Source organism: Cnephaeus nilssonii (assembly GCF_951640355.1).
Source record: "Cnephaeus nilssonii genome assembly, chromosome: 19".
Classification (NCBI taxonomy): Eukaryota; Metazoa; Chordata; class Mammalia; order Chiroptera; family Vespertilionidae; genus Cnephaeus; species Cnephaeus nilssonii.
The window spans coordinates 13,102,210-13,124,159 of NC_137090.1; the positions used below are offsets into that span (position 1 = coordinate 13,102,210).

The following is a 21,950-nucleotide window of genomic DNA, read 5'->3' on the forward strand; positions in this document are numbered from 1 at the left end:
AGAGAAAAGGGGAGGGAGAGAGAGAGAAACATCAATGTGAGAGAGAAACACTGGTTGCCTTCCGGGACACTCCCTGACCAGGGATCAAACTGCAACCCAGGTATGTGTCCTGACCAGGAATGGAACCCGCAACCTTTCGGTGCACTGGGACAGCGCCCATGCAACTGAGCCACACCGGCCAGGACTGCTTCTCTGTATTTAACATTGTTTTATAAATAACAAAAACCCTGAGTATATAAAACACAAAACATAGAATTTGTTATTTTGAATGTCCTTTGCTTTTGCCTCATCCTCTGGGAGCAACAAAACAATCTTATAGGGTTATCTCCTCATAACCCAGTGAGATAGGCGCTATTTTTATCCCTAGTTCTCAGATGAGGAAACTGAGGCTGGGGGAGGTGAAGTCAGGGGTCAAAAGTAAAGAGCCTGGCCGAAACCGGTTTGGCTCAGTGGATTGAGCGTCGGTCTGCGGACTGAAAGGTCCCAGGTTCCATTCCGGTCAAGGGCATGTACATTGGTTGCGGGCACATCCCCCGTAGGGGGTGTGCAGGAGGCAGCTGATCGATGTTTCTCTCTCATCGATGTTTCTAGCTCTCTATCCCTTTCCCTTCCTCTCTGTAAAAAATCAATAAAATATATTTAAAAAAAAAAAAAAAGTAAAGAGCCTATAAGGGCAGAACTGGACTTAGAGCGACAAATTCACATCTAAGTGCAAAGCCTGTGCTGCTTTAACCCAGAAGTTGTGTGTATGTTTTCCTACGGTAGAGTGGTTTCCCTGAGAACAGAAATAACTTCTGGTCCATCTTTGTATCCCTCTGCAGCATCCTCCACTGTCAATCAACCCAGGAAGACCCATGTGACACGTTTAGAATTCTAGCAGTAAAACCCGCGCAGGTAAATGTGAGCCATGAGTCCCATGGGCCAGCTCTGCTTTCCCTCTGCCTCCAGACTGGACACAGTGAGGGTTTGCTGCCTAGAATTTCTGGACATGGTGCCTCAGCATTCCACAGTCCCCCAGTCCCGAAGACCCGTTCCAGCGTCTCCTCTCTCCATGCCAGGGTGCCTTTCTCCTACCACCGTTCTCCTCCTCCCCAGGGCAGCTCCAAAGGGCATCCTAGGTGGTGAGCCTCTGAGATCTTTGCAGAAGGGCAGGGCAGCTGAACCCACCGGGCGTTCGAGCTGGAAGGGGGCTGCAGTCTGTTCCTGGGCTCCACCTCGCTCCAGACCTTGGCCCTGGCCCTGGGTAGCAGCAGCCTCAGGTCAAGGGGGAGGCCGTCCCCTAATTGTTACACTCTGCGATGATTATGAAGTCAGCTCATTGCACCCCCATCCCAGCCAAACTAAGGGTGGGTCCCCTGCCCCCAGTTTCTCTCTACTTCCTGTCAGCTTGGTTGTCGGCCGTGGCCCCAAACTAACTCGATGGCATCAGAGGTGTTCTGTAAGGTGGGAGATGGGGAGGAGAACATGATGAAAAAGGAAACTCTCATTCTGAATCAAATGTCAAAGCCCTTTCTCAACCCCAAGTCTATGAACAGGATGGTTGCCACCAAAGGACTCCCTCTTTCCTCAAGGGGCAGTTTGATTAACTTCATGGAGGAAGATACCATCGACCTTCCCAATCTACCGTAAGATACAAGTCGGGTTCTGTCCTCCTCGCTAAGGCTGGAGCTGCGGGTGGGGAGAGGCTTGAAGAAGGGGTACTTCCTGGACCTGTCACAACCTGGGCCCCGGAATCCCAGGGGAGAGCATGTGTGCAGGTTGCACCATGGATTCCTGGGCCCACGTCCGTTCTTAGACACATGTCGGCCTCCTACTCCAGGAGGCCTTCTGGGATTAGTCAGAGATTTGTTGACAGTGCTCTTCATCCCCTTAGTCTAGTTAGGGTCCTCCCCTTCTCCCCCAGACACCCCTGCCCCTCTCTCAATCCTCCCTTTTGGTGCCTTCTCCCCCCTTCCTGATTATGTCCCCCCCAATAACCTGTCTGTCTTCAGACCAAGGTTAACTGCTTCTCCTTGGTGGTTCTGGGTTCCCTTTACTTCATTCCACAAAACTCTTTGAGCTCCTGTAAGGTGTCTGGCCCAGGATTTAAGAAGCTCCCAGCCTGGGGTGTGTGTGTGTGTGTGTGTGTGTGTGTGTGTGTGTGTGTGTACGCGCACATATGTAAAAAGTCAAGAATAATACAGCATGGTCTGTGCTATGACCGGACACCTTGAGAAAATGAAGGAGGCTTAGTATAGCTTGGGAGAGGGTGCAGTTAAGGCAGGCTTCTTGGAGGAAGTGATATGTGAGCTGAATGTCTAGGAAGGGAAGGAGAGCCGGGAAGAGTGGCAGTGGTGTTGATATGGTAGTAGTGAAGGGGGTGGATACGGCCTGAGGAAGTTATCTGCAGGACAGTTTCATGGTGTGTGACCTTTATAGTCACACACAGCCCCACATTTAGAAGGGCCCTGTGCTGAGTTGAATGTCCTGCTGTCATTCTCTTGATATTCTTAATAATTTTTGAAGAAAGGGACCCACAAGCTATGTAGCTGGTCCTGATTATATGAAAGGGATATGGTGTCCATTTCCTAAGGGACCTGTAGGTAGCAGGTATGGCTCAAGTGATGGATGCTTATAGGGAACTTCATGCTCTAGTGGGAAGACCTAGGGCTATGAGTCCAAGTTCAAATCCAAGTTCTACTACTTAGTATATGGCTGCAGATAAGATTAGTCCCTCATCTGGAAATTGGGGCTATCCAGCAGGGCTACTGTAAATATCAGAAGAGAGCATGTGCAGCATACAGCCCAGTGCTAGCTGCCTTCCATGCCCACATCAGCACTGGTCTTTTGAAAAAGCAAGTCTAAAACAGAGATCCATTAGGACAACCTGAAGTATAAATGGCATCAATACTCAGACTCTTCTGCCTACAATGACCTTGGTGGTCATCTATTCTAAATGCCCACCACGGATGGGCTAGCACAGGTTTGGGCTGATCAGGGTCTCTTAGGAGGTCAATGGGTCTGGAGCTCAGGGAGGAAATATTTAGCCCATCAATCAACCATGAAGCCAGCAGCAGCCCTGGCGTAAGGGATCCAGGGGAGCGTGTTGGCTGCTGACTTGGCCAGAGCAGCTGATGGAGATAGGGTAGGAAGCAGAGGAGATGAGCCAGAAAGTGCCAGGGGCAGATGGGAACTGCATAGCATGGGGTGGGGCAGGCCTGGGGCCTAGGAGATCTAGTTCCTAGTTCCAAGTCTGCCATCAACTCGCCGTGTGACCCTGACTGCTCTTTCTAGACAAGTGCTCTTCAAACTGTGGGTTGTGACCCATTAATTGGTCAGGAACTCATTCTAGTTGGTGGAGACCAGTATCACAAAAATGAAATTAAACAGAATAAAAAGTTCCAGGGCACATCACACATAGAGGAAGAACTGGTTTGTGCAGTGTGTATGTATGTTTTATGTGTATGTATGTGTATACTAGGTTGCCATGTAATATATATATTTCTTACTTTGGGTAAAGGTAGGTAAAAAAAAAAAGATACGAAAGCCAGTTTTGGGGGGTTCTGCACTTCATTGGTAAAAAAATATTTAAATAGTGGAAACCTGTACAAGGTTTTCCTTTCTAATAGCAAATAATTAGTAACAACACAGATATCCCTATAATGAAAAACCAAACAACAGTTAAAATGATTAAACCAGAGCTATTGTATAATACAGATGAATAGAAAAAAACACACAATGTTGAGTGAAAAAGCAAGCTGCCAATGGATATGTACTGAATGATACCATTTATTTATGTAAAGTTTAAAAATATGTCCTGGAAGGTGTTGCTCAGTGGTTGAGCACTGACTATGAACCAGGAGATCATGGTTCAAGTCCCAGTTAGGGCATATGCCCCGGTTGTGGGTTCGATCCCCAGTATGAGGCATGCAGGAGGCAGCCAATTGATGATTTTCTCTCATCACTGATGTTTCTCTCCCTCTCTCTTTAATCAATAAAAAACATATTTTAAAATATGCAAAATATATCTTGCTTAGGGATAACATACATATGTAACAACACACAAGGAATAATAAACACAAAAATTTTAAAATTACTGTACTGCTTATCTGAGTAAGGTGGGGAGAGAAGTATCCAGTGGCCTTCAGCTATCCTGATGAGGCTTTAGTTCTGAAGCTGGATGATGGCTAAATAAAAGCTTAATATATTATTCTTTTTTAAAATTAAATTTATTGGGGTGACATTGGTTGACATGATCACATAGGTTTAATATATTATTGTATTAATATATTATTTTTCTTAATATTTTTTATTGCTTTTAGAGAGGAAGGGAGAGGGAAACATCAATGATGAGTGAATCATTGATCAGCTGCCTCCTGCAAGCCCCCACTGGGAATCGAGCCCACAACTCAGGCATGTGCCCTGACCAGGAATCAAACAGTGACCTCCTGGTTCATAGGTTGATGCTCAACTACTGAGCCACACTTGCCAGGCTAATATATTATTCTTTTGTTAAAAATATATATATTTTATTGATTTTTTACAGAGAGGAAGGGAGAGGGATAGAGAGTTAGAAACATCAATCAGCTGCCTCCTGCACACCCCCTACTGGGGATGTGCCCACAACCAAGGTACATGCCCTTGACTGGAATCGAACCTGGGACCTTTCAGTCCGCAGGCCGATGCTCTATCCACTGAGCCAAACCGGTCAGGGCTAATATATTATCCTTGATGTCTTTGGCTATATCTAAAATAGGTCATGATTTTTAAAAATTAGAATGGAAGGAAAAAGTTTTTCAGCATTCATCCCAATATATGTGTATTTGTTAATTTTACATGCTATATATTAATGTTAAATGTTATAAATTCTAAGTAAATGTTGGTAACTACTTTAAATATTAAATAGTGAATATATATTAGTAAAGCCTGATTTATTTTTCTTTTAGATACTTTTCCATACCTCTGTAGATCATGGTGGTCCTTCCCTGGGACTTTGCCCCCTACTGTGGAGGGAAGCCTTAAAGTTTTAGCAGTTTCTCAAATGGTGGTTCTCAGAACACCTGCCTCAGAATCGTCTGAGGATCCTATTAACTTTAGCAGCTTCCCCAGTTCCATCCCAACCAGGGACAGGAATCTGCACTTCCCCCCTGTGCCCGGTGCGCAGATGCACTGATGCACCGCAGGAAGGATGTTCTGAGCTGTTCAGAAGCAGCTGGGACCCTTGCAAATCAGGCCCAAGGCCTGGCCTCCGGGAGCCTCCAGGCTGCATGGGCTGGCTGGGCGCTCACCTGTCTCCCCTCGCACTCCAGGAAGGCGATGCCAGGGGAGGAATCCGAATGCAGCTCCGACGACACCAGCATCTCCCCCATCTCGTCCGCCTTGTTGAACCCCATCAAACTGGCCGTGACCCAGCCCAACAGCAGCTTCTTTGCAGGGCTGCTGGAAGGCGAGCTGAACAAGCTCAGCATCACCTCGGTGGCCAAGAATACAGAAAAGGAGGACCTGGCCCTCTGCCCCCACCAGTCTACATCCCAAATAGCCCCTGCGGGCCTGCTGGACCTTGACAACCCTGAGCTGGACACAGACACCTCCTCGACCTCCTCCAAGTCCTCCGTGGTCACAGACGTGCCAGAGGCGCCCTTTATCTGTGAACACACGGTCAGCGATTACACGGCCGTGGTGCGTTTTCTTCCTCATGCGTCTGGCAAAGGCTTACTGTCTACCCGCAATGTGCCAGGCACTGAGCTGAGCTCTGTGGGGAGTGTGAAGATGCCTAACACCTGCACCCTGACCTCGAGTTCATAGGTTAGGAGAGAGGGCATGTTTGTAAGGAACTCCAGTGCGAGCTAGAAAGGGCTCATGGCTGTAGGAAGAGTTTAGATCAAGCCCACCAGGAAGTCAGAGGGAAAGACACATTACTTCCAGGTGCAGGAAGTAGCTGTAACACTGGAGCTGGGGTAGAGGTAGGATTTAAACATCTAGAGATGGGGGAAAGGCATTGCCTGGAGGGCTGACACTAGCAAAGGCTCATGGGTGGGAAGGTGGGGGAGGAAACACCCAGGCCCCAATGCACACGTGCCTGTGCCTGCAGATCTGATCATCTTGTTAAAAACAAGACTCCCGGTCCTCATCTGGTTGGTTCAGTAGGCCTGGGGGTGGGGGCTGAGAATCTGTGCTGCTAACCAATTCCCAGGTGATGCTGACGGCCCCGGACCCCGGGTTGAGAAGCGCTGTCCTAGCGGAATAGATGGGGAAAGTTAGCGGGGGGTCATTTTCCGGAAGTCCTCCGAAGTGAGGCTCCTTTAAAGATTTTTCTGTAAGCAACAGAGAACAGCTTTTTGCGGAGCTTGATTTCTGGTGAAGGAAGCAATCGGAGCTGTGTGTTAGGAAGATAAATCTGGAAGCTCCATTGCTGGAAGGCCTAGAGCAGCAATTCTCAAAAGTGTGGTTCCCAGACCACCCCCAGGGTCAGCATCACCTGGCAGCTGGTTACAAATTTAAATCTCGCTCCCCCTGCCACCCGACTGCCTCACAGACTGTCAGGGCAGGGGCCAGCAATCTGTTTGAACAAGTCCTCCGGGGTATTCTCGTGCACATCAGTTTGGGAACTACTTGGCCTAGACAGGGGAGGGACTGTAAATGGAGACCAGGCAGGAGACAGCAGGCCAGGGATCCGCAGTGTTACTAACACTCCCTGGGGTCCTTAGCCAGGCTGGCTTGGCAACCACTGCTGTAGTACAAAGCACCTGGGCTCTGGAGCTACTGGTTCGATCCCTGTCACTGAATTGCTATGTGACCGTGGGCCAGCCACTTACCCTCTGAACCCAAATGCAATGAGTGAGGTGGACAAGACCATCTCTTAAGGTCCCTCTCAACTGACGTAGTCTAGAACAGCGATTCTCAACCCTGATGTGCTGCAAGAATTTTCAAAACATGCATGTGCCGCGGTACCGGTTGACTGTTTAGTGTCAGGTATGGCATGTTTTAGCAATTCTTGGGGCACACTGGTTGAAAAGCGCTGGTCTAGAAGAAATGGAAGGAAGGCACATTCCAAGGTAAGTGGGGCTGTGCAGGGAGAGCCGCATATGCTTCGTGCTGGTGGTTCCACATCATTAGGGCACCTTGCACCTCCCATCAGACTTGCCTCAGCTCCAGCAGGGACAGGGGATGGAAGAGGGGCATTCCCACCCATGTGGGGGTGGGTGGTGTGAGTCGGAGTGATGGGAGGACAGCCCGGGCCAGGTCTGAGGAAGCTTTGGGGGTTCTCTTGCCCACTAGATTTCCTGGACCTATGCCATGAGCAGGCAGCCGGTCAGTTTCTACCAGGTCCTGTTGCAGGAGATGGCCAAGAAAAATGACAATGAGGCTCCCAAGACAAAGAATTGCCCGTGGATCTTCCACAAGATCTTGGGTACCACTGTCAAGCTGATGGAGCTGAAGCCTAACACAAGCTACTGCCTCATCGTCCGTGCCATCAACACAGCTGGGGCGGGGAAGTGGTGCAAGCCCTACAAAGTGAGCCCTGAAAGATGGGGGCCCACGGGGTCAGGGAGAGCTCTACACCAGGGGCTTTGGAGGTTGGGGACACCCTATACCCCCACGACATCTCCCTGCTTGCTTTCCTTCTACCTGCGCAAATACACTTCAACTCCGAGTTGCTCTCTTCTGGGAGGCTTAAGGATTAAGCCACTCTGGTGCCCACTGGGAATGCAAACTAATGTACTTATCAGCACCACTCTAACGTTCATCTTTCAACTTGGTACCAAGGATTGTGAATGGGTCAGGAAGTCCAGGGCATTGACGGGTACAGGACAGAGGCTGGGCTGAAGGGGGACACAGAAGGGAGCAGCCTGGGGGTGGGTAGGGGCATGGGGTCAGGGAGAGGCCCAAGTCCACCTGTGGTTGGAAATATCACAGGTTTGAATCATGCCTCCTTGTACCTGTTTCTGGTGTTGCTAGGTAGGCTGGTAATGCTACTAAGATCCCATTTAACAAACAAACACTGGGGGTGGCCAAGGCAGAGAGGTCAGGCCTGGGAAGGAAGTCTGAGGGGTTCTCTCGTATGATTTCAGTTTGCAACCTTGGCCAACGACCTGACCAGCTTCCCTGAGAACAACCCCATCCAGATCACCGTGCGGCGCAAGGAATCGCAGCGGAAAACTGTGGCCATGAGGCAGGCCGAGATGCGGAGGATGGAAGACCTGGAAAACGTATTTCCCTACTAAGGGAGAGGGTTCCAGGGCACTGCAGGCCAGGTCAGCCACTGCCCACAGCTGTAGGCACCCCTCCCCAGATCCAGGCTAAGTCCAGGTCCCTCATTAAAGAACTGCAGGTCACTCAGCACCTCTCCATTCGGCTTCATGCTGTGCCCAGCCACCACCGCCTCCGCCTGGCTCTGCCAGCACCACCCTCTTTCTTCCCATGGGAGGAAGAGACTGGCACCCAGACTAAAACACACGCCAGGAAAAACAGCAACGTTGGGCAGAGGAGGCGGCAGTCCGCACACCATCAGCATCAGACGGGCTCTGGAGGGACATGGTGCAAACTACACAATCTCTGGGGCAGTGCCAGATTTACTTCTGGCTCTTGTTGGATGTGAGGGCATGGGCAAACCATTTAAGCTTCCTGGGCTGTTTCCCTATAAAAAATATGGGGACGTGCCCTGGCCCCAGTTTTTCCCCGTGGTTAGAGCGTCGGCCTGCGGACCGAAGGGACTTGGCTTCAACTCCCGGTCAAGGGCACACACCTCATTTGCAGGCTTGATCCCCAGCCCTGGTTGGGGCACGTGTGGGAAGCAACCAATAGCTGTTTCTCTCTCCTGCGCCCCCCTCCCCGCCCTCCCCCCCAGCCTCTGGGGGGAAAAAAATCAATGGAGAAAATATCCTCGGGTGAGGATTAAAAAATATATACATATATATATACACACACACACACACAATATCCTCGGGTGAGGATTAAAATATATATATATATATATATATATATATATATATATATATGTATATATATAGTCATGAGACCAGCTGCAGGGCTACTATGAGGGATGTATAAAAGCACAGAAGAGGGTGGGGGCGGGTGAGGAAACACGAGACTAGAAATGCTGTGACCTTGAGCAGTACATGTAAGGATGGTTTAGAAGTTCACCTCAGCAATCTGCCTTAGCGCTGGAGCAGGAGAAATGGAGGGCAAGATCTTGGTCAAGGGTCTGTGACGTCCCTTCATACCTGAAGTCCTCAGGGGACAGAGAACCATCTTCCCATAACACACTTCGCCCACCTCTGCCGGAGCTCTCACCCCTGCACGCCCCATTAGAGAATCCTCCGGGACAGTCGTCACCTGTCTGTATCCCGAGAACCGGGCACAGTGCTCAAGGATGGCAAGGCCTCAAGAAGTGTGCTGGTGAGGGCCGAGGAAGGCGCCCCACAGAGCAGCACGGGCCAGCAGAACTCCGTGATGACGACAGTGCTGTCTAACACAGTCAGCAGCCTGGAGCTGGAGCGACTGAGAACAGCATCTCTAACTGCAGGGAATGCTAGTTAATGGAAAGAGTCACATGTGGCTAGTGCATACACATCAGACAGCTCAGCCTGCCTCTGACCACGATCACAGGCTTCAGCCAGCCTCCCCAGCCTCAACCGGTCTCTCCCTTACAGACACGAGGGGGTGGGGAGAGAGAAAAGGTGACTTCCTGGCCCAGTGCAGAGAAGGCTAAACAAACGGACTTAGCACAGACCTTGGTTGAGCTCGGGGATTCTAGGCAAGGGATTATAACCCAAACACACAAAATATAAGTTATTTATTTGGTCACAGAATCTGGGGTCTGACTCTGAATAGAGCTGGCAGCTGGGAAAGGAGGCAGGGGCAGCAGCAGGGGTCTAGTCATTGCCTGGCCTCCTGTCACCCCTGATGGTACCAGGAAGGTACAGAGTGACGGCCAAGGGCTGAGCTCTGTGGTGACCTCCCGTGACCTCCGATCTCCTGCTCGAGGGTCTGTGCAAGGACAGCAGGCCACACTTGTTCTCCGGGTCACCACCCGGGCCTTTGGTCTCTGTCAGGGCAGGCAGCTGGCACAGGCCAAGTCCAGGTGGGGGTCATCTCCTCCATCTGTGGAGAGGGGAGGGAACAGCTGGGGAGTGACCCGCAGGAAAGGGAGCCCGCCACAGGGAGAACCTGTGGTTTCCCCTCAGTCATCCAGAGCGTGGCTACCGTCTCAGCCTCACCCAGGCTGGGCACCCGCCGCCGGCCTCACCCGGGCCTCAGACCAGGCCTGGCCCCTGGGGTGCCCAGCAAGTTGTCCAATGACATGACAGTCCTTTACAAGCTCACAGTGCTTCTGGTTCCAAGATGTGTTCACCGCCTACCTTTGCTCTTCCTGTCTGCTAAAGTCTGATAACCCCCAAGACACAGGTTAGCCAAGGCCTCCAAGACTGCACATTGAAGGGAGAACCAGGGTTTGAACTAGGTCTTAAGACTCCCAAGTCCAGTGCTCACAAAGAACTATTGCCTCGGGCTGGAGCGACCCTGGACCCCCCTCCACAGAGCAGCCTCAGAACTGTCAGGGTCTCCCATAATCCCTACAATGCCCCGTCCTGGGAACCTGGCAAACCCTCCGAATTCTACGCCAGAAGGGGAAGTCACAAAGAGTGACAGCAAAGCCCAGCACACCGATCACCACCTCCCCCAACTCACATGCGGAGGCATTTGTCCTTCCCTCCACTTGCCACTCTCTGGCCATCTGGACTCCAGTCGACAGCATACACCTAAACCACGGAGGAGGAAGGAAAGCGGGCCAGTGAGGAGGTGAAGGAGAAGGGCCAGGCTTCAATCCCATACCCACAGGGCCGGCTGTACCTCATCCGCATGGCCTGGCAAGTCTGTGGCCAGCTTCTGGGCCTTCACGTCCCACACCTTCAATGTGCTGTCATTGCTGCCACTGACCAGGAGCCGGCTGTCGGCGGACCACGCGATCTGGTACACGGCAGCCACGTGGCCACGCAGGGAAGCCAGGTACCTGGGCCAAGGGAAGAAGATGATGATGGAGATTAGATCATCAAGCACGTCTGAAGGGTCCTCTATGCCCATAGCTGTAGTTTTCAACCTTGGCTGCATGTTAGAATTACCTGGGAACTTTTACAAAATCCCACTGCCTGGCCCCACCCCAGGCCAATTGAATCATTACTGCCCATTATGTGTTCTTAAAACTTCTCCAAATGAGCTGCTTCTAGGGTGCCTCTTGCCAGGCCTCCATACCCACTCAGCTTTGCATGCCTTCGAATCCAATGCAGCCATCTGCTTAGCCCATCTGCCCGACATCCCCCAATATGACAGTTGCTTGCTGACAGGTGGCATGGAGTAAAACTGGGCCAGGCCCACCTGGAACTTCCAGATCAATACAGACTAACTGTGTCTACTGGGACAAGTTATTAGGCATCTCTGAAACTCAGCATTCCTACCTTAAAAAGGAACTGAATGGCCTATTTCAAAGGGCTGCTGTGTAAAAACACACAACTGACACATAGGTGCCAAGGGTTTCTCTGCTCCTTCCTGCCCATGCCTCTCCTCCAAACTAATTAACCCCAAGGGCACCGTGCCTCATTACCCGGGGCTTCTCAGACTTAGCGACAAGCAGAATCACTAGGTGACCTTATTAAAATGCAGATGCTGTGGCGATCATCAATAAGTCAACCAACAAGTGTGGTGGGGATGTGGAGAAAAGGGACCTCTCAGGCACTGTTGGTGGGAATGTAAATTGGTTCAGCCGCTACAGAAAACAGTATGAAGGTTCTTCAAACAACTACAAATAAAACTGTCATATGACCCAGTATTTCCACTTCTGGGTTTTTATCCAAAGAAATCCAAAACACTAATTCTAAAAGATAGATGCATCTCCGTGCTCACTGCAGCATTATTTACAATAGCCAAGACGTGGAAACAACTTAAACATCCATTGACAGAAAACAGGTAAAGAAAATGGGGTGCACATATACAATGGAATATTACTCAGCCATAAAAAAGAATGAAATCTTGAAATGTGTGACATGATGGACCTAGAGGGTATTATGCTAAGTGAAATAAGTCAGAGAGAGACAAATAACATATGATTTCACTTATATGTGGAATCGAAAAAACAAAATAAATGAACAAATAAAACAAACTCATATAGGGAACAAAGTGATTTACAAAACAGTCGTGGGGATGTAAAGTACAGCAACGGGAATATAGTCAATAATACTGTAATAACCACGTATGGTGTCAGGTGGGTACTAGACTTCCTGGGTGGTTACTTCATAAGGCAGTGATGGCGAACCTATGACACGCGTGTCAGCACTGACACGCGTAGCCATTTCTGATGACACGCGGCCGCTGAGGCGGCCCCATGCTGAGGATGAAACATTTGCTGCTCCTGAGGATGAAACATTTGCAAAATGTTTTTTTCCTCAAAGTGACACACTACCCGAGTTATGCTCAGTTTTTTGGCGAAGTTTGACACACCAAGCTCAAAAGGTTGCCCATCACTGTCATAAGGTATCTAAATGTCTAATCACTATGCTGTACACCTGAAACTAATAGAATATTGTCTGCCAAATATAATTGGAAAATTAATCTAAAATTCTGATGGATGAGATCCCGAGATTCTGAATTTCTATCAAATTCCCAGATGTTACTGCTGCCACTTGTCTCTGGACCACACTTTGAGGAAGGCCAGTGCGAAGATCATTTCTCTCCTCAGATGTGAAATGAACTAGCGTTTTCAGTGCCTACTTAAGGCTGCTGCCAAATACACCATCTCATTCAACCCTCGTAACAAGGCTGACGGGTCAGGTGTCTTCTTAGAAAGAAGAGGGAACAGAGGCCCATGAAACCCAGACACGTGCCACACCGGTCCGTGGCAGAACCAGGTCCTCCCGGAGCAACAGTGGCCTTCTTCTCCTCCCCACCTCCACTCACTTGCCCGTCCTGCCGTCCCACAGCTTGATGGACTTGTCGAAGGAGGCGCTGGCGACCACGCGGGAGTCAGGGGAGAAGAGCACCTGGTTGATGAGGGCCTGGTGTCCCGTCATCCGTGCGAGGGGCTTCTTGTCCTCTGCTGGGGACCACAGGAATAAGGTGAAGTCGTCTGAGCCAGACACCAGCCTCTCTGGGCCCTGGCCCTAGTGGGGGGCAGAAAGACAGTGTTAAACACGGTCTCAGACGGGAGACTCCGACCTTGGCAACAAACACGCTACTGATTACTCAACACCAGCACGGCGGCCAGGACCCAGAGCAGTGAGGCTTGGGCCAGCTACCAACTCATAGGAGTTCCTTCCCCCAAACCCTGGAAAGAAACTTGACGAACACAGGACAATTTCTAAGATATGTAATTCCATGAAAAAGCCAGGTACGGAGTGGTGTGTTAAAAAAGGGGAAGGATTAAGCGTTTGTGCTGTTTAATGATGGGGACACGTTCTGAGAAAGGTGTCGTTAGGCAATTTTGCCATGGCTTTAACTTCACAGAGTGCACGCACACAGACCAAGATAGTATAGCCTACCACACACCCAGGCTAGATGGCACAGCCTACTGCTGCCGGGCGGAGCCTGAACAGCAAGCATGTCAAACTCGAGGCCCGCCCACAACGAATATTTCTGTGGCCCAGCCAATATAATGGTATGTAAGTAACGTTTTAATAAAAATTTTGTAACTAAATTTTTTACAATATCCTGTTATACCTAATTATTAGCAAACTACAATGTTCACTAATGACTGATTACTATAATTGTGTTGCGTGCCTTACGCGCAGGCGCACCATTTCTCTCCACTAATACTAGCAGCGAATATTTTAGCAGTCGATTGCCAGGTCATTAGTCTTGTACTGACCTGTCTGGTGTGCGCAACAGGAAATATTTTGCTTTCAGAGAACAAGAAAAATAGGGTTATTTGTGTTACGCTTATTAACTTGTGCAGTTATTCAGTGTCTGGTAAGTTAATGTTCAAGAAAAAATATTAATTTTTATTAAAATGTTCTATTATTTTATGTTAACGATTATTTTTATTTCAGCCCTTTGTATTCAGCGTGTATCGAAATAAACCTACATTTCTATGAAAATTGAAGCTTTTTTTTTGTGGCCCACATAAACGTAAACCTTGTTTATCTGGCCCATGTTAGCCTTTGAGTTTGACATACTTGCTCTATAGCATGTCACTGTACAAAGCATGAGATTTTAACTCAAGCACAAGAGAAAATTATGCAATCAAGAGACAAGGTAGAAACTCACTACAGACTGATTCATTTCCTGTCACCATAACCATTATTGCTTGTCTCATTTGTGCTTCTTATAAGTGTATTTCTAATAGCACATGATCTCACTCATCTAATGGAAATAATGAACAACATAGACTGATGATCAAGAACAGACCCAGAAACAAGGAGGCACGGATCAGACTGTCGGGCCTCCGAGGGAGGGTAGGGGAGGGTGGGGGTAAAGGGGAGAGATCAACCAAAGGACTTGTGTGCAAGCATATGCGCCTAACCAGCGGTTGGGGACAACAGGGGGGTGGGAGCATGTGTGGGGAGGGGTGTGGGATGGGAATGGGGGCATGAGGACAAATATGTGATACCTTAATCAATAAAGAAATTAAAAAAAAAAAAAGAGACAAGGTAAACATGAGACATATGAATGAGGATGCTGCTGGAACATGGCATACTGTTTACAACAAACTTTTCTTATAAGTATAAAGAGTACACGCTAATAACAGTAACACAGTAAATACGCAAACCAGTAACAGCTGCTTATTATCACTATCAAGTACTACGTACTGTACGTAACTGTACATGCTGTACTTCTATACGACTGGCAATGCAATAGGTCTGCTTATACCAGCATCACCACAAACATGAGCAATGTCCTGTGAGAGGACGTGGGGACAGTGACATCACTAGGCGACAGGAGTTTTTCAGCTTCACTATAATGTTATGGGACCACCATCGCCCATGTGGTCTGTTGTTGACTGAAACGTCCTTATGCAGCACGTATTGTATGCAGTGTACGTATATACATGCATGTGCGGATGATGAAGTCTCTGGAAGGAGAAACAAGATTCTGGTGGCACTAGATGCTTCTAAAAGGAACGGATGAGGGATTTTTCACTATCTGTCTTTTTGTGTTCTTTGAACTTCTGGCCGTGTGAATGTGTTACCTAAACCCGTGGTCGGCAAACTGCGGCTCGCGAGCCACATGCGGCTCTTTGGCCCCTTGAGTGTGGCTCTTCCACAAAATACCACGGCCTGGGCAAGTCTATTTTGAAGAAGTGGTGTTAGAAGAAGTTTAAGTTTAAAAAATTTGGCTCTCAAAAGAAATTTCAATCGTTGTACTGTTGATATTTGGCTCTGTTGACTAATGAGTTTGCCAACCACTGACCTAAACTAAACAAAATAAAAAAGAGAGGCATCTTGGGAATGCAATGAATAGAGAAACAAACAGAACAAAATAAAATAAAGTGACCCCCAGCACATGAAGACCTTAGAAGTATAAACTAGGATTGCGGCTGGCACATACTCACCCGCACAGCGTTGTACCGGCTCAGAGCCCGCTCCTTTAACTCCTGCACTGTGTCCACGCACCGGAGGGGAGAGAAGGTGAGGCAGGAGGCTGATTAGAAAATCCAACACAAACAGCAAACACCCCCAGCCTAGGTTCAACTCTCACACATTAAGCTAGAGAACTGGCTCTTTACCAAGCAGCTCTCTCCCCTCCTTCTCCCGCTCACTCACAGGACCCCTGGAGGTCTTGGGGGTTAACCGAGGCCTCAGCTGGCTCAAAGGCCCCTGTGCGCAGGGCATAGTCAGTGCTGAGGGCCATGGTATTCACCCAGTGGCCGTGGCCTTGCAGAGTCCGGCAGAGCACACCCTAGGGGAGAAGGAGATAGGTCAGATAGGTCAGATGCACATACCACTCTCTACCCTAGGGAAACTGCACCTCCAGATTAGTCCCAGGAGACTCACAGTCAGGACCCTCATTCATTGTGATCTTAATCAAACCACCCTTATGGCCTCGAGTCTCTCCTCAATTGTAAAAAGAGAACACTAGCCCAGAGCAATGTTTCTGAAAACATGTCTCATGGACGGAAGCTAAGTATGTCAGAATGAAAAGGCTCCCGTCAAGTAAGGTTGGAATAAGGCAGGTTCAATGCAGTGAAATAGGCTTCCTACCGCAGGAATTTCCAGAGCCCGCCTATGCCAACAGACACGGCAACCTCCCTTACAGCGCAGCACCAACCACAGGACCCCGTGTCCCCAAAGTGTCTCCTGGACCTGGCTCTCAGAACATGCTCAGGAGACACTGGTCAATGTTCCCCCAGCGCTGGCATCCCGGGGCCCGAGATTTGCCCACACTGGCTTCTGAACCCGCCCAGCTCTTACGTCGTGAGCCCTCCAGACTTTGATGGTGCGGTCCTGCGAGGCAGAGTAGAGAAGCCCGTCTCCTCCCCACCGAAGGCAGGTGACTGACTGGGTGTGCCCGGTGAGGATGCGCTCACAGCGGCCCGAGGTTGTGTCCCAGACCCGCACGCTGCCATCCTTGGAGCTGCTGGCCACGTAGCGGCACTCGGGGTTCCTGGGAGGGGAAGGGAGATGTGACCTCACTTCTGACCCGGCAACGCCTGTCTTCCCATGGAGCCTCCCCATTCCCAATTCAAGGGTCAGGACAATGTCTGCACAGCTTCTCGACCCCAAGATTCAGCGGCACCTGCAGGCGGCTCTCAGGCCCTGTGATGAACAGGCCTGTCTGAGTCAAGTGCGCAGGGGGAGAGCTCTGAACCCCTTGTTCCTCGTTACCCCAGCCCTGTCAGTATTCTTACACATGAAGGGGCTCCCAGCTCAGGCCCGTGATCCACTTGCTATGGCCGGCGAGGGTCCTGCCCACCTGCTTCCCTGTGTTTGGGTCCCACAGGAGAATCTGAAAGACAGAAGCTCACTAACGTTCCCCTGCCCCACCCACCCACCTCCCTAAAGACCCAGAACCCGACTGTGACCCAGCTCCAGGAAGGCAGCCCAGGGTCCCTGCCTAGTTACCCTGACCACCATCTACCTGGCCATTCTTGCAGCCTGAGGCCAGCTTCTTGCCGTCGGGGGACCAGGATATGCTGAGGACCCAGTGTCTGTGTCCTGAGAAAGAAGGGAAGGGAGAAAGGAGGGACACCTGTTCTTATCCCCAGTTCCTAGCAACGCCTGGCACCTAGCAGGAGCTCCTAAGCTAGTTGCTGAGTAAGTGAACGATCGAATGAAAGGAGAGACAAGGTTTCCTAGGCAGCAGGAGAATACACCCCAAGTGCCAGAACCATGCGTCTTGCTGTACAGATAACACAGCCACTTTCCACTAATTCCTCACGTGACACGTGATATAAAGTGTTTTCATGTGTGTCATCCCTTGAAATTCTCACACTAGCACTAAGGTCTGAGGCAAAGCAAGAATGATCACCCCCTTTTCCAGAAGAGAAAACAGAAGCTTAAAGGGCGAACGCTCTTCACACATACCAGGTCCTTGCCCAGCCAGTGTGTGGTCCCCAGACTAGCATCATCAGCACCACTTGGAGGCGATTCCGACGAGCGTTTGAGAACCACTGTGGCAGAGGCTGGATTTAAGCCAGGTCCTCCTTGCTACTAGCCAGTCAGCCCCTGCCCACACCCCCTCACTTACTCTTTGGTCTAGTCTGCTTGTTCTTAAGAGGCTGGCTAGGCTCAAGGGTGCAGTCTCTACTCAGGGACAGGTAAATCACTAAATGGACATGAAGGAGTTGGAGTCTGCCTCCTCAGGAATTAAAGAGCTTGAGCGGGTCACCCGGCCCCCGCTCCCCCCGGTCAGACCCCCTAAACGGCTAACTGCACACTGACCCTGGCACGTGAAATGCGGGGTCTCGGTGCTGAGGTCCCAGAAGCGCACGGTGGTGTCTCCAGAGCCGCTGGCCAGGTACCTGGAGAAGAGAGAGGCGGCTTGACCTCTGCAGGGGGGCCCAGGGGTAGGGCCCACCCCGAAACACTGCCCATTTCTGCTGCCTGTGCAACTGTCTTCTGGGACTAGAGTCCGGGACTGGACTTTTCTCTCCCGTGAAAAGGAGAAACGCAACCCTGCTGCCAGCTGGGAGAAGACCCAAGAGGCCATTCGCTTCTCTTCCTTCCTAAAGGGAATGGCCACAGCTGTAACCAGATTTAACCTTTTGCACTCGGATGTCGAGTGTGACTCGACACGGTTAGCATCAGTAGCAGGAATCGAGAAAAAAGCAAGCGAGTGCAAAGGGTTAAAGCTTCTCACTATCCTCGCAGGACCGTGAGGAGCAACGAAACCCAGTTCCGCAGATGATGAGGAATGAACTCAGAAAGGTCACGTGACCTACCCAGGTCACACAGCTGTAAGGGGCAGAGCTGAGCGTGCAGCTCCGTCTCCGGAGATAAGTCCAGGAAGGCCTCTTCCAAGGCAGGTGTCCTTGGTCTTTGTGGGGCAAACCTCCCTTGGGAAATCCTACTTCGAACCTGAGCCCAGAGCTTGGGTCTAGGATAGGCCGCCTGAGGCCACACTGATCATCCCTTGGGGGTTCCCTCCTCACCCCACCCAGAGGCTGCACCCCTACGCTCCCCTCTGTAATTCAGCAGCTGTCCTTACTTTCCTGTGGGGCTGAAGGCCACAGAAATGACAGCCTCGCTGTGACCCTCCAAGGAGCTGGTGCAGCGGGTCACAGCGCGGACCTTGAAGATGGCCTGTGGCTGGTAAATGATGTCGAGGACCTTCTCCGTCTCCACCGCCTGGGACTCCAGCGTCCTCCCCAGTGAGGAGACGATCTCAGCATCGTGGACATAGAAGGCCAGTGGCAGGGGATCCTCCTGGAGGGCAACGGCAGAGGGCAACTCTCCCATCAAATGGTGGGCAGGGGCCCCCTGCACCAGGGAGCCTCCCCACGGAGCGGTGGGAGGTAGCACTTCCTGCTTTTCCGCCACCCTGCTAGAGTTACGCCCCCTCATTCCCCACTGAGTTAGACCTTCTGAATCCTTGAAGAACAACTGTGGGAGGCTGGCACAGCACCTTAAAACCCTTTATCTGCATCCCACAACAACTCGGGGAGGTAGGCATTCATATTCCCACTTGAAAGACGGAAAAAAAAACGGAGGCTCCGAGCAACTAAGAAATTAGCCCAACATCCTATTGCTAATGACTAATTCAGATTCGTTAGTGTTCTTTAAGGAGAACACTCAAGTCCAGGATTAGTATACCCAGTGGTCGGCAAACTGCGGCTCGCGAGCCACATGCGGCTCTTTGCCCCTTGAGTGTGGCTCTTCCACAAAATACCACGGCCTGGGTGAGTCTATGTTGAAGAAGTGGCGTTAGAAGAAGTTTAAATTTAAAAAATTTGGCTCTCAAAAGAAATTTCAATCGTTGTACTGTTGATATTTGGCTCTGTTGACTAATGAGTTTGCCGACCACTGGATACACCATCATGCAGTGTTTTCCAAACCACCACACCTCGCTGTATAATGTGTAAGAAGCATCCAAAAAGCTGCTCGAAAATGCAGGCTCTGCTTCACCCCCCAGTCTGATGTAGTAAGTCTGGGGTGGAGTCCAAATTCTGCATTTTGAAGCACCTCCCACCCCAACAGAGGGCAACACTTTGAAAACACTGGCTTGGAAGTTTATAAAAGAGCATGGGCTTTGAGTTTGACACATTTGGATTCCAATTCCAAACTACCATCTACCACATAGCATCGTGGGAATAACAATGCCTCCGGGCTACCCTGTAAAATGGGGCGAATTAAGGAGGGGCCGTGGCGAGGACTCATTTGACAAGGCATCCCATGCCTTCCAAACGCAGTCTCTCTCCGCAAGTGGACCGCGATGGTCTGTCTGGTCGGCATGTAAATCGCTCTCACACCGATGTCCCCCGGGGGGGTGGGTGGCACCCCATGGGCTGGCGCAGGGGTCTGTCACCCACTGTGGGCGAGTGGTGGGGGCCCTTGGGCCCCCGATCTTAGGTCTTTTGATCCCCAGCGGGCGCTCACCTGGGCCAGCAGCGCGTTGCATATGAGCTGCAGTTTGTCCGGGGTGATGTCCACGGGCACGTCGAACGGGGAGCCCAGCAGCTGCCCGCCCTCATCCTGGAACTGCACCAGCAGCCGCTGCACGTCGCGCGCCGCCGCCTCGTCCTGCGCCAACAAGCGCAGCGGGCGTCAGCCACGCGCCTGGGAGGGAAGGGTCCCCACTCCCGCCTGCCTCCCTCCCTCCCTCATCGCGGACCTCGGGCACCAGCGCCCCGTCGCGCGCCCCCGCCCCCATCCACGCACACCCACCGCCACTGCCGCCGCCATCCCGCGTCCCCACGTGGAGGAGAAAGACGCTGGAGAGACGGAGCGCCGCCCTGTGGTCGGGTGGTGCCGCAGCTCGCGACACCGCCCTCTGGTGTTTCGGAGGGGAAGTGTCACGCCGCGCCAGGCCTGGCACCCCTGACCTCCCTTGGACAGCTCGCTGCCGCCCCACTCAGTCCCTCCCAGTGCCTTGCAGAATACAGACTTGTCTCTTCAGAACAGGGACATTTGCCCCACTTTATAGATGGGGAAATCGAGGCTCTGAGCGGTTTATTTTCCCAAACGTCACAGAGATAGAAATGACAGAAGATTGAATAGACTCCAGGCAGCAAGCAGCCCTGTAGGGGATGACTTACAAAGCCAGAGGCTATTGGGTTGAGGGCAGAAATTATTGTTCTTTTCTTTTTTATTTGAAAATGTGACTTTTATTGTATTTTTATTATACATGTTTATTTACAAAAATTAGAATATATGGATAAGGAAAAGAATAAAATAAAAATCACTATAACTTTACACACTCAGAAATAAATCACTCTTTAAAACCATTTAAATTTATTGGGATGACATTGGTTAATAAGATTACATAAGTTTCAAAGGCACAGATTATAATACATCACCTGTATATTGCATCGTGTGCTCATCACCCAAAGTTTACTCTCCTTCTGTCACCATATATTTGACCTCCTTTACCCTCTTCAACCTCCCCTTACTCCCTTCCTCTTATTATTATTTTTAAATTGATCAAATCAATTAATAATTTAAAAAAGCAGAAAATGTCTACAGTTCTCATTACTGTAAAGCAATAACAATAATAATGACAATGATAGCAATTGTTCTAAGTGCTTTTACACATATAACTCTTAATCCCCACAACAACCTTTTTCTGCCCATATTATAGACTAGAGGCCCGGGACACAAAATTCGTTCACTGCGGGGGGGGCGGGGGGGAGGTCCCTCAGCCCGGCCTGTACCCTCTCGCAGTCCGGGAGCCCTTGGGGGATGTCCAACTGATGGGGATATCCAAGGGGAGCGGGCCTAAGCTGTCAGTCGGACATCCTTAGTGCTGCCACGGAGGCGGGAGAAGCTCCCGCCACTGCCGCTGTGCTCGCCAGCTGTGAGCCAGGCTCAGGGCTTCTGGCTGAGCAGCGCTCCCTTTGTGGGAGCGCACTGACCACCAGGGGGCAGCTCCTGCATTGAGTGTCTGCACCCTGGTGGTCAGTGCGTGTCATAGCGACTGGTTGTTCTGCCGTTCGGTCGATTTGCATATTAGCCTTTTATTATATAGGAGGATTGGGATGACATTGGTTAATACAATGATACAGGTTTCAGGTATGCAATTCTACACTACGTCATCTGTATATATTGTATTGTGTGTTTACCACCCCAAGTCAAGTCTCCTCCCATCACCATTTATCTCCTCTTTACCTTCTTCTACCTCCCCCACCTCCCCTTCCCTCCGAACCCACTTACGTTCAACAGAGTGAACAGGTCTGCTGGTCTTTCTGTAAAGCAAGGGCATTTTCAACAAGTGAATGCCAGAGGGTAGGACAGTTGTGGACAAGCGGAACAGGGGAAGGAACTTTCCTCCCTTTCCTTCCCTCCTCCCTCCAGAGGGCATTTCTGGAAGCCTCCAGTTCCTCCGGGACC

General features: G+C 50.5%; 2 protein-coding genes across 3 annotated transcripts; one reads left to right on the top strand and one right to left on the bottom strand.

Moving 5' to 3' along the window:
- Positions 1–1,419: 1,419 nt before the first annotated feature.
- FNDC8 (fibronectin type III domain containing 8) lies at positions 1,420–8,607 on the top strand (the record flags this gene model as incomplete). Its single annotated transcript, XM_079798697.1, has 4 exons — positions 1,420–1,625; positions 5,289–5,658; positions 7,258–7,494; positions 8,052–8,607. 4 exons carry the CDS (start codon positions 1,420–1,422, stop codon positions 8,202–8,204), a joined length of 966 nt encoding a protein of 321 aa, XP_079654823.1. The 3' UTR covers positions 8,205–8,607.
- A 1,098-nt stretch (positions 8,608–9,705) lies between these two features.
- On the bottom strand, positions 9,706–20,348 carry NLE1 (notchless homolog 1). Of its 2 annotated transcripts, XM_079797676.1 has the most exons (13): positions 20,289–20,348; positions 20,001–20,144; positions 18,613–18,830; positions 17,847–17,926; positions 17,044–17,120; positions 16,814–16,911; positions 16,377–16,569; positions 15,729–15,864; positions 15,518–15,564; positions 12,928–13,130; positions 10,831–10,990; positions 10,669–10,739; positions 9,707–10,083 (listed from the first exon to the last, which is right to left on the bottom strand). In XM_079797676.1, the coding sequence occupies exons 1-13, from the start codon at positions 20,304–20,306 to the stop codon at positions 10,071–10,073; spliced, it is 1,458 nt and encodes a 485-aa protein (XP_079653802.1). In that variant the 5' UTR covers positions 20,307–20,348; the 3' UTR covers positions 9,707–10,070. The 2 variants fall into 2 exon arrangements, with proteins under 2 accessions (XP_079653803.1, XP_079653802.1); XM_079797677.1 differs by lacking the exon at positions 15,518–15,564 and having other exon boundaries at positions 9,706–10,083; positions 12,928–13,066.
- Positions 20,349–21,950: the final 1,602 nt, after the last annotated feature.